Source organism: Drosophila yakuba, chromosome 3L (assembly GCF_016746365.2).
Source record: "Drosophila yakuba strain Tai18E2 chromosome 3L, Prin_Dyak_Tai18E2_2.1, whole genome shotgun sequence".
NCBI lineage: Eukaryota > Metazoa > Arthropoda > Insecta > Diptera > Drosophilidae > Drosophila > Drosophila yakuba.
Genome location: NC_052529.2, coordinates 2,060,790 through 2,073,287, shown reverse-complemented (window position 1 = coordinate 2,073,287; position 12,498 = coordinate 2,060,790). Strand labels below are relative to the sequence as shown.

Here is a 12,498-nt window from a genome sequence, read left to right as displayed (position 1 = left end):
CGCACTCGCGTTATCAAGAAGGTCAAGGGTGACAAGCAAGAAGTCACCAAGATTGAAACTGTCGAAGAGGACGACAAGCAACCCGAAACAACGGTCACCGTTGAGGAACTTCCGTTTGAAGAAGAGAAGCCTCAAGAAATTCAAGAGCTTCCGGAGGAGGTTCGCGTAGTCGAAGCCATAACGGAAGATGGCAAGCCTAAGAAGAAGAAGATCCGCACTCGCGTTATTAAGAAGGTCAAGGGTGACAAGCAGGAAGTCACCAAGATTGAAACTGTCGAGGAAGACGACAAGCAACCCGAAACAACGGTCACCGTTGAGGAACTTCCGTTCGAAGAAGAGAAGCCTGAAGAAATTCAAGAGCTTCCAGAGGAGGTGCGTGTAGTCGAAACCGTAACGGAAGATGGCAAGCCATCAAAGAAGAAGATTCGCACTCGCGTTATCAAGAAGGTCAAGGGTGACAAGCAAGAAGTCACCAAGATTGAAACTGTCGAAGAGGACGACAAGCAACCCGAAACAACGGTCACCGTTGAGGAACTTCCGTTCGAAGAAGAGAAGCCTGAAGAAATTCAAGAGCTTCCAGAGAAGGTGCGCGTAGTCGAAACCGTAACGGAAGATGGCAGGCCATCAAAGAAGAAGATTCGCACTCGCGTGATTAAGAAGGTCAAGGGTGACAAGCAGGAAGTCACCAAGATTGAAACTGTCGAAGAGGACGACAAGCAACCCGAAACAACGGTCACCGTTGAGGAACTTCCGTTTGAAGAAGATAAGCCTGAAGAAATTCAAGAGCTTCCGGAGGAGGTTCGCGTCGTTGAAACTATTACGGAAGATGGCAAGCCTAAGAAGAAGAAGATCCGCACTCGCGTTATTAAGAAGGTCAAGGGTGACAAGCAGGAAGTCACCAAGATTGAAACTGTCGAGGAAGACGACAAGCAACCTGAGACAACGGTAACTGTTGAAGAACTTCCATTCGAAGAAGAGAAGCCTGAAGAAATTCAAGAGCTTCCAGAGGAGGTTCGCGTCGTTGAAACCATTACGGAAGATGGCAAGCCATCAAAGAAGAAGATTCGCACTCGCGTGATTAAGAAGGTCAAGGGTGACAAGCAAGAAGTCACAAAGATCGAAACGGTCGAGGAGGATGACAAGAAAGCGGAAACGACGGTTACAGTCGAAGAAACTGAATTAAGTGCTCCCAGTGTAGGCAGAGTTCAACTTAAAAAAAGAGTAATCGTTCAAAAACCCGAAGATGATGTTACGGTATTTGAATTGCCTGAGCGGAAATCAGTTATACTTTCAGAAAAAGAAGATGGAACTCCAACCAAAACTGTTATTAAAACAAGAATTATTAAAAAGATTCAAGGGCCGAACATGGAGGTGACTAAAGTTGAAACCGTTGAGGAGTATGAAAAAACACCAAAAACTAAAGTATCGGTAGAAAAGTTTAATATGCCATTCCCGGAGCTTCCCGAAGAAAGGCTATCTGAAGTAGTTGTGTTACCTGATGAAGTTTTTGAGTCTGAAGCTCTTGATAATGAAGGACGTTTAAGAATTATTAAAACCAAGAAACGTGTTATTAAAAAACCTGCACTCGATAATACAGAAGAAGTAACTGAAATAGGAATTATTGAACAAGACGATACGGAGCCTATATATTCAGTTAAAACACATGAACAACCCTTAACTGAATCGAAGCCAGAGGACGGTAAATTAATCGAGCTGCCCGAACATGTGACAGAACTTAAAGTAATTATGCCTGATGGGAAGAAAAAGAAAAAGACCATTAAATCCAGAGCTTTTAAAAAGAGTATTGACGATGATCTTGACGAAGTTACAACAATCCATATAATAGAGGAGGAAGATAAGGAACCACTAACTACAGTGAACATAGAAGTTGTGCCTTCTGATGAGATATCAATCACGCCCACACCGATAGAAGAGCTTCCCGAGGAAACCGTATTTACCGAAGAATTAGATGAGAATAAGAAGCCAAAGAAGAAAACTACAAAAACTCGAACATTTAAAAAGCGAGGTCCAGATGACGATGAATATTTCCAAATTCAAACAATAGATGAGGAGGGCAAGGAGCCCATATCGCTTATTCGAGTTGTTAGCGATGAAAATATTGCTGATATTATCGATATTAGTAAACTTGATGATGAAAAGGTTTCAAAACACAAACAAAAGCCACACAAGCATAAGGGTAAGAACACAAAGAAACACAATTCAAACACTCAATTAGCTATAACCACTCAAATTGAAGTATACGCAAGACATCTTTGTTTCTTAGACTTTTCATTTCATAATTGTTTTGTTATATCTTTGTTATTATTTAATACCTAAAATAGGACTTAAATAACATATTTTTTTGATCATTTTACAAAACACAAACAAACATAAAATGCCCTTAAACAGTGGATAAACCAAAGGCCGATAACACAGAAACGGAACACCCAGTTTACATTACGACATTTAAGTCTGTACAACACGAAGATGGAGAAACAACCATACAAACTGAAAACAAGCGAATTTCTCAGGAGGAAGGCATCGTTGTTGAGGAAGTCCTCAGCGATACAGAACTCATTCCAGAAGACAAAACACAATTACACCTTGAAATAACCGAAGTCAGCGAACCAACAGGTGATTTTTTCTTTATAAACACAAATTTTTATATGTATACATATACAAACAAATATAGGTAACTTTTAAAGTTTAAAAATGTAAGGTTTACACAATTTATCAAGCTAGGATTTATAGGCAAAAATTTCATAATTTATACGTAACAAAACTGCATACACAAAAACATGATCGATATTTTGTAATAATTATATCTACTAACTAACTTATTTTATGTACGTGGGACCTTAATTTAAAACTATATACCATTGAGTCTGATACGTACATGGGTTAAACTTTTACAAACTAAACATAATTTGAAAAAAAAAACAAATGACTTTGCTTTCCAAGTATTTTGTAAATATTTTTTATAATGTGGTTTAGGTTTTTAGAAGAGTAACCCACAATTCAATAATCAATCAATCAATCAATCAAACAATAATCAAATCAATTTTCTAACCAACTCATCTCTAAGCGCAAAACTTTGTTCTTAATACAAAGTTTGTGTGCTGTAAAGCATTATATAAAATGCAAATATAAATTTAAAAATTAGTTTAGTGCTAACACAAAACACAATTTTTTCTTAAACAGACCAATACTACAAAGAGTACACTATCACTGAACCTGAAGAGGCAAGTGCAGACGCCATACAAAAACCAACTAAAGACAATACACCAAAACAGAAAAAGACACTAGAAACTCCAATTGAGGAAGTTGACGAAACTGTTATAGTTGAAGAGGGTACAGGGGAACAGACTAACCAGACTACGAAACGAAAACCAAAAAAGGTTAAGGGTAACGTACAGGTAGAGGTTGTTGATGAGAAACCAAGTGAAAAGAAGGAAAAGGCAAAGAAAAAGAAAGTGGTCAAAACAAAACGAGATGAAATGGATGACTACATACAATTTCTCATACACCAAGAAATCCCAAAGACTGTTATTCAACCGTATCGTCGCACCGAAATGGAACTTCCTCAAAGAGCACGTCGTGACTCATCCTTTAAACAGCCAGTCAAGCTTACTCCAATGAAAATTGAGAAAGTCGAGATTAAAAAACCCAAAATGGTTGAAATAAGTTCGGTAGTGGAATTCCCACAAATGCTCAAACTTAAAGCCCCTAAACAACGTCCACAGGAAGAGAAAAAGAAGAAGAATGAAGCTTCATTCAAAAACAAAAAATTGAAGAGTTGGATCAGATTTGTACCATATGCGCCATACTGTTTCCCATATGTAGTTACTGAATTAGACACTATCCGCGAAGTAGGAGAACTTTCACGAAATGTTGCCGAAGCAGAAGAGGTATTGAAATTGCGTCCAAGGAAATTTAAGCATTCAAAGCCCGAAAAGGCTGAACTTGAAGAAGCCGATCTAGAGGCATTTGAATCTGATCATTCCGAAAAATCTAACAAGGAACTATTACACCCGAAATACAAACGCTCCAAAAAGCAAAAGAGCGAAACTCCGGATGAATCAAGGAAACTTAAGCTTGGAAAGGGTAAAATTCCACAAAATGAGGAAGCATCTGAGGAAGTTAATTTGAAACCAGTTAAGCCTGATATCGCAGAGATTACAGATGGTGGAAAGCCTGTTAAGTCACAGGAAAATGAAGTTGTCGAGAAGAAGAAGACCAAAAAGAGCACCAGGCTTGAAGAAGGACTTCAACTGGAACCCATTGAATTTAAAGAGATGGAGGGAACCTCTGAGATCACAGAAGAATCCGACACATCTATGTCTGTAGATACTACCACACAGGAGAAACCTATATATAAAAAGAAAAAGAAGGTGACTCCTAGTACAAAGGGAAACCAGTTCGAAATATTACCAGGGGAACCAAGGGAACTTGAAGAAAGCCCAGAAGATGACCTTAATCTGCGCAAAAGACAAGGTGAAAGGCCTGATAATGAAATGACAGATATCAAGCTCAAACCATATTATAAGTTCAAAGTGCTTGATCTGGAACCTGAAGGCGACCAAGCTGAAACAGTACCTTTTATTGAATTAATAGCAAAAGAACCCAAGAAAAAACGAAAGATAAAGGTTAAGACGGAACAAGAAGATAACACCATTGAAATCGTACCACTTTCTCCTGTGGATAAGGATGAACCAATCTTTGAAATTACAGTCACAAGCTCAGAAACTCCTCAAGAGGACGCAAAATCCAACAAAATTGCTAAGAAAAAGGTAAAGCGCATGAATAAACAGGAATTGGATGATTTTGTTACACAGTTACAAGAGGAGCCAAATCAGAAGGTCTATGAGACTAGCATGTCTGATTTCTATGAGGTAAAGTTGACCGAATTGCCGTCAGAGTCGGACGAAGATAAGCCTAAGAAACGCAGGTTAAAACATGAAAAGGGCGATGAAGTGCAAGTTTTGGAAATTGTTGAAGGCCTGGTGGCTCTCGGTGAAGAGCCTTTCTATGAAATAACTGTAATATCTAGTGAAAATACTGGAGAAGAAAGTGAAGAGATATCAACTGATAAGATCAAAAAGAAATCTAGGAAAATTAAAAAGGATGAGCTCGATGCCTATATACAGCAGTTGATCAATGCCGAAATCCCAGTAACAGAACTAGAAAAATATGAAAAAATCGATGTAGATGGTAAGGCGAAAAAACCTAAAAAGCAAAAGCCAAAGCCAAAGAAAGCATTGATTGATGAAGGCGAAACTCTTCAAGTTGAAGTCACAGAGCATGAGCCAACCAAAAAATCAAAAACAAAAAGACCGGAGTTAAAGAAAACTGTAATAGATAAAGAATTGGATGAGCACGAAGCTGTTCCAGAACACGATGAGTTCCTTATCAACAAGATTGAGTCGGAACGTCCTCAAGATGAAAATATTAAAGAAACAGAAATAGAAATCTTGCCGGTCGTAGATAAAGTCTTGGCAGATTTAAGTGATTGCCTACCTTTTGTGGTTGTTGAGAAAGATTTCAAGAATATGCCATTGGAGCATGATGAACTTCCTTTGGAAGATGAGAAAATACTAAGAAAACGAAAGGTCAGAGCTAGAAAGGACTCCAAATTATACGAAATCGAAATAATTGAAACCGAAAAACTAGGTGACAAGCCTGATGAAGCGAAGGTTATAGTTATAACGACAGAAATTTCTGGTGATACCATCGACGCACCCGCTTCATCTACTACTGAGGCACCGAAAAAATCTGTCAGAAAGGTTAAGAAAGAGAAGCTAAAGGAATTCATTGTCAAAATAGTCGAGGAAGCCCCATTAGATGACGTCTATGAAATATGTGAAGAAGTTTCAAGACCTCCTGCCGAAGAAAGCTTCGAGAAAGATGATATTAGTTCATTCACAACTACGGTAGTGGAGGAGCAAATAGAAGAACCTTTTCTGCCAGAAGAAACAAAAACGGTGGACGATGCTCGCATGAAAAAAGACAAGAAAAAGAAAACTGATAATCAGCAAAAGATAAAATCATCCGACTCTAAACCTACTCCAACCTCAGAAGATTCAGCAATTACGGAATATACTCCAAAGATTTCAGAACATGATGAAAATCCTGAAACGGACGAATATGTGGTAGAAGTAAAAGAAAGTTTGTCAAAATCCAAAAAGAAATCTGCAAAGAAGCAAAAGGAGGAATCCCTCGCTGGGCCTATATCGTTTTATACCATTCGTATTGAGGAATCGACCCCAGAAACTTTCACAGAAAAAATAGATAAAAACGGTAAGGAAGTTGTACGTGTTATTAATAAGAGAAAAATTATAAAGAAAGAGGGACCGAGGGAATATCTAATCGAAGTTACTGAAACATGTGAAGATAACAAGCCAGAAGCAGATGTTTTAGTTCGGACCACTGAGACAACGCCAACAATCGATTCCGCGCCTCAGGAACACCACAATATTAAAATCGTACAGAAAAAGAAGCCAAAGACCGAAAACCTTGACAATTATATTCTAAAACTAATAGATCAAGAAATTCCACATCAAGAAAATAAAGAATTTGAACCCACTGTTCTGGAGACCTCTCCAGAGTCTAAAAAGGGAAAGAAAATTAAGAAACATCACAAAAAAACTACCGAGGTTATTGACGGTATTCCGATTACTGTATATGAAGTAACAATACATGAGAGTGAAACTGACGAAGATGATTATAAGCCAGATGAACCCACGTTAGTGGAAACTGTTCATGAGGATATAGAGGAGGCTCCCAAAGACCTGAAAACAAAAGTCTCAAATAAAAAGCCTAAATCAATGAAAGAAAAATCGTTAAAGTTCCAAATAGCTGAGGAAGACAACCCTCAAACAGTAATTGAAGATATCTCGGAGGATATACAAGTTGTACAAATTATTGAAGAAGACGGCACACCAAAACACGTGGAAATTAAGAAAAAGAAGGTTTCCCGCAAACAGGGTCCAAAGGAACAAATCTTTGAAATTACTGAGAAAAAAACTGGCGATGAACCTTTATCTGAAGTAACTATTGTGGAGATTACAGAAGAACAGCCTCAAGAAGAAGTCTTAGCGGTTCAAGAGAAGAAATCAATTAAAAAACCAAAGAAACTAAGGCCTGAAGATGTCAATAGTTATATAATCAATGTCCTTGAGGAGTTAGCTGAACCCATTAGATTCGATAAACTTACGGAAGACGCAGATGACAAGCCACAACCAGTTATGGAAAATATTTCCGAAGATGTACAAGTTATGCAAATTGTTGAAGAAGACGGCTCATCAAAACAGGTTGAAATTAAGAAAAAGAAGGTTTCTCGCAAGCATGGTCCAAAGGAACAAATCTTTGAGATAACCGAAACAAAAGCTAGTGATCAACCTTTAGCTGAAGTAACAATTGTGGATGTAACGGAAGAAGGCTTAAGTAAAGACGTTTTGATACCTAAGGAAAAGAAAACTGTAAAGAAGCCAAGGAAAGTAAAGCCTGAAGATATCCAAAGCTATGTCATTAATGTTTTGGAAGAGTTTAATGAACCTGATTATGATGCTAATGCCGAAAAACCAATAATTGTGGACATTGCAGAATCCGTTGAAATTATTCCAGTTACTGAAGAAGATGGCATAACTAAGAAGGTTGAGGTTAAGAGGAAAAAGGTTTCCCGCAAACAAGGTACAAAGCAACAAGTTTTTGAAGTCATCGAGAGAAAAACTAGTGACGAACCTTTGGCTGAAGTTACAATCCTCGAGCTTGGTGGTGACAAATCTCAAGAAGACATTATTCTACCCAAGGAAAAGAAACCAATCAAGAAAACAATTAAATTGAAGCCTGAAGACGTCGAAAGCTATGTCGTTAATGTTTTGGAAGAGTTTTGTGAGCCTCAAAACTTTGAGAGAAGTGAGCCTACTGAGGGAGAAGCATTTGAAACTAAAACAAAACACAAAAAGCCCAAGAAGCCAATTGAGAAAGCACTAGAAAATGTTATCCTTATAGAAGAAATGGCTCCTGAAACGGTTATAGAAAATATTGTAAACGAAAAGGGAGAAGAAGTTAAGCAAGTTAAAACAACCAAGAAACTTAAGAAAAAGGAAGGCCCTAAGGAGTATCTCATTGAAATAAAAGAAACTTATGAAGAAAATAAGCCAGAGGGCGACATTGAAATAACAACTACGGAGTTGGCTCCTGAGAACGCTTCTGATGCCCCTGATGATCAACCAGTCCTTGTTCTCCAGAAAGTGAAAAAGAAGAAGCCTGTCAAAGACGATCTTGACAGATATATACAGCAGTTAATCGAACAGGAAATCACAAAAACCCCTCTAGAAGAATATGAACCAACCGAAATGGATTCGAAAAAGAAGCCCAAAAAGAAAGTAAAATCTCACAACAAGAAAACCATTGAAGTTGTTGATGGATTACCAGTTACCATTCACGAGTTCAATGTGGAGGACATAGTTCCAGAACCTGAGGTCATGGAAAAACCAGAAAGTATGTTACAGGAAATCAAGGAAATACCACAACTGCCAGACGATTCTTCCAATTACCTTATAAACATTTCTGATAAATTTTCTGAAGCGGAGAAGCCAATAAAACAGCCTACTGAGGAGGTACCCATAAAAAAAGAGAAGCCATTAAAAAAGAAAAAGAACGTTGAGAGTCCCGTATCATTGGAAACATATGATCACACTGTTGAAGTCGTTGCTGAACCCACATTGGAAGGAACTGTTAAAGACGTAACTGTCAAGAAACGAAAGGTATCCCGTAGAAAGGGGTCTAAAGATCACATTTTTGAAATTACGGAAACAACAAGTGAGGATCGGCCCACGGCTGAAGTTACAGTAGTTGAGTTGACCACCGACGAAATCTTAGCTTCTGAGGAAAAACCGAAGTATGAAAGGAAGGTTGTTAAAAAACCAAAGCAGTTAAAGAAAGAGGACGTGGAAGAATATATAATTAATATTATCGAAGAATTCGTACAGCCAATTCCAGTTGGCCTAGTTGAAGGTGAAGTAGAAAAAGTCCAGGAGGAAAAATCTAAAAAACCGAAGAAATCTCCAACAACGTACATAGCCACAGAACATGAAGAAAAAGATAACGATGTCGCTGCGTTGGTTAGGGAAGACTTAGAGCAAACTATTGAGAGCGGTTTAGAGAAGCCTTCAGAATCACTTCAATTTACCATTAGTGCTGAAGAAGAACCTGTTGGTGAAGAACAAAAACAACCTAAGCCGAAAAAGATAACCAAGCCAAAGTCGATCAAGCAGCCTTCTGTAGATCAAAGCCTAGACTATCTTGTTAGGGTGGTATCTGAAGAAAGCATACAAGATGAACCAATCCCTGAAGATTATGTGGTATCTGAAGCTGCAGAAGATAAACCTTCTGAGGAACCAACTTTCCAAGTAGAAGAAATCGAAACCGAAGCGGTGGAAAAAGAAGTTACCGACGATAAGGGAGAAACGACAAAGCAAAGTGTAACCAAAAGAAAAATCAAAAAGCAAGTTGGCCCCAAGGAAGAAATTATTGAAATTGTAGAGACGAAGACAGGTGATACTCCAGAGTACGAAGTAATTGTAACTACCGAAGAGGTTCAAGAAACTAGCGAAGAAGCTCCAGAAGAGAAAAAACCGAAAACGGTCCGCAAAGCTAAAAAGATTCCAAAGGATGATCTTCAGGATTATATTCAGAAGCTTATTGAGCAAGATATTCCAAAAACCGAACTGGAAAAATATGAAAAAATTGACTTAGACGAGCCCGTAAAAATGAAAAGAAAACTCATCAAAAAGGTCAAGCAATCTGAAGAACAACCAACAAAAGAAACTGAAGAGCCATTGGAGGATAAATCTGTTGTGAAGATTTCTGAATATCCTGAAGTTGCCAGTGACGAACAAAAGCTAACGATTGCTGTTAAGGAATTTGTTCCACAAAAGTCAGAAGAAAAGCCTTTCGAAATAGTAGTACTTGAAGAAACGGTAGAAACCAATCAGGAGCCAGATGAAGATGGAGTCGTAAGAGAAAAGGTGGTTAAGACTAAAAAGATAAAGCAGAATAGAGGTTCAGTAGAAATGGTTCATGACATAGTCGAGGAAGTCGATAAGGATACAAACGAATCTGTAGTAACAGTCACGACAACCGTTCCAAAGGAAACACCTGATCAGGAACAACCGTCAGTAAAACAAAAACGTACAAAGAGGATTAAGAAAGAAGAAGTTGAAGACTATATCAAACGAGTTATTGAGGAGGAGCCACAGCCACAGCCAAATGAGCCCGTGAACTTAGTGGCTATCGATGATTTCGTTCCCAAACCAAGTTCTGAGAAGAGAAAAAAGAAGCCAATAAAAGAAAAGCAATCTTCCATTGAGGAAAAAACGCCTCACCAGGATAAAGTTATATTCACTGAGTCTGTTCCGGAGGACTCTCCAGTTAGTGATGATCTTATAACTATGGTGGATTCAGTATCAATCGCAGAAGAACCAGAAAAACAAGTAAATCTAAATGAAGACACTAGGAAACCCGAGAAGACAAAAAAACCAAAGTCTTTAGCTACAAAACACACGGAAAACCTACTAGAGGACACTCTTGAAAAGCCTTTGGAGGTTTTACAGAAGGATTCTGAGCCGGAAAAACCAGATGTTCAGGAATTCCTTGTTTCTATTAAGGACGATGAACAAAAGCGTACTCAACCAGAAACGAAGAAAACTCCCAAAATAACAACCGAAACACCAAAACAGCCTTCAACGGAACAATACGAAATTTCAATAAAGGAACAGGTGCTGGAACCGGAAGAAGAAAAGACGTTTACAGTTCAGATAATTCAAAGCGAAACAAACGTAGAAGAAACCAAAGATGACACTGGAAAAGTGCATAAGCAAGTTACAACAAAACGAAAGTTGCGACGACCTGACGGTGAAAGTGAAATAGAGATTATTGAAGTTGTTAGGGATGATCAGCCTGAGGCGGAAATAACTATTGTAGAGTATGAGCCAGAACATGTAAGCCAGAACGAAAAACCCAAAGAACCTAAAAAGAAAACGAGAAAGGTTAAAAAGGATGACATACATGACTACATACAAAAGTTAATTGACTTGGAAACACCAAAAACGGAGCTTGAAAGGTATGAGAAAATCGAATTCGAACCAGTGGTCAAGGATAAACCATTGGATAGTCTGATTGACGTTGTGGAGGAGGCTCCCATTGAAGTGCCGAAAAAACATAAAAAGCCGAAGTCCAAAGAAATTCCGATAGAGGAATCTTCTGTTCCGGATCAATATGCAAAGGTCAAAGTGGTCGAAGAAGAGGCTCCTGACAAACCCGAACTACCAGTCCAAATTCTAGAAGTTCAGCCAGTAGAGGTAGATGTTAAAGAGGTTATAACTGAAGCTGGCAAGCCGGTTAATGAAAAGACTACTAAGCGAGTTTTGAAGAAGGTGGGACCCGAAGAACAAACAACTTTCAAGATTACAACGATTGAAAGCGAGGATAATGATTCGGTTACAGTTATTGTTGACGAAGAACCAGAAATAGTTTCCCCACAGTCTACCGAAGAACATCCAGAACAGCCTGAAGAAAAACTAGCGCCAAAACCCAAAAAAACTGTAAGAAAGGTTAAAAAGGACGACTTACACGAATACGTAAAGAAACTAATAGAAGAAGAAATTCCTAAGGTAGAACTTGAAAAATATGAAAAGGTAGATATGCCAGAAAAACCAGTAAAACAAGCTCCTTCTGAATCTATTACGGAAGACGCGACACCTGAACAATCCCAACCAATATCAATAGCACACGACACAACGAAACCCAAGAAAACTAAAACGCATAAGCCAAAGACAGAAGACGCAGACCAGCAAGTACCGGACGAACCGACAGAGACCACAGTAGACACCACTGAAATACCAGAGTTTACACCAACCCAAATTGCACAGCCTGAGGACACAGCCACTGCACAAATTACACCAAGCGCACAAGAAGAGAAATCTACTCAAGATGACACTAAAGATACAATTCAAAAAACAGTTAAACATAAAAAAACAAAACCAGACACACAAAAAAGCGTTGAAACAAGTAAGTTACTAGAAGAGAGTTTTTGGAGCCACCAAACCCTGCTGCAGTACCTTCTGCTCCTTGTCTGTGTCTTTCGCATTTGTTTATTCCCCTTGAAACAACGTTGATTTCCAATTGTTACGCCTATATCCACCTATATTTCTCTTCTATTTCTCGCTGTTGAATTTCAGATCTCTTAATTTGAGTCATTTTAATTGCGGTCCTAATCTCTTCCAGTTAACCATTCCCAAGAAACAGTCACTCTGTAATAATATCTTATGCATGTTTAATGTTCTAAGCCCTTATGTAATTAAAAAATGTTGTACTTAACATAATTATAATTTTCGTTACCATTCCAGTTTTCACGCGGTTAACTTAATAACAAAATATGTATAAGCAAAAGAGCAAAATTTACATTAGTTTCTGACATTTATGGTTTTATGGTTT

The 12,498-nt window shown here is 38.2% G+C and overlaps 1 protein-coding gene across 17 annotated transcripts in view; it reads left to right on the top strand.

Annotated features, from left to right (window-relative positions):
* The window catches only part of LOC6532491 (titin), a 128,327-nt gene that overhangs the window by 103,220 nt on the left and 12,609 nt on the right, over positions 1 to 12,498 (top strand). For 11 of the 17 annotated variants that reach the window (XM_039374424.1, XM_039374423.1, XM_039374420.2 and 8 more), the window contains 2 exons: positions 2,410 to 2,634; positions 3,202 to 12,072. The exons of 5 other annotated variants lie outside the window; for them this stretch is intronic. In XM_039374424.1, the coding sequence (XP_039230358.1) occupies positions 2,410 to 2,634; positions 3,202 to 12,072 (9,096 nt within the window). The remainder of the gene's footprint in view (positions 1 to 2,409; positions 2,635 to 3,201; positions 12,073 to 12,498) is intronic. One more of the 17 variants, XM_039374426.1, reaches the window with a different exon arrangement.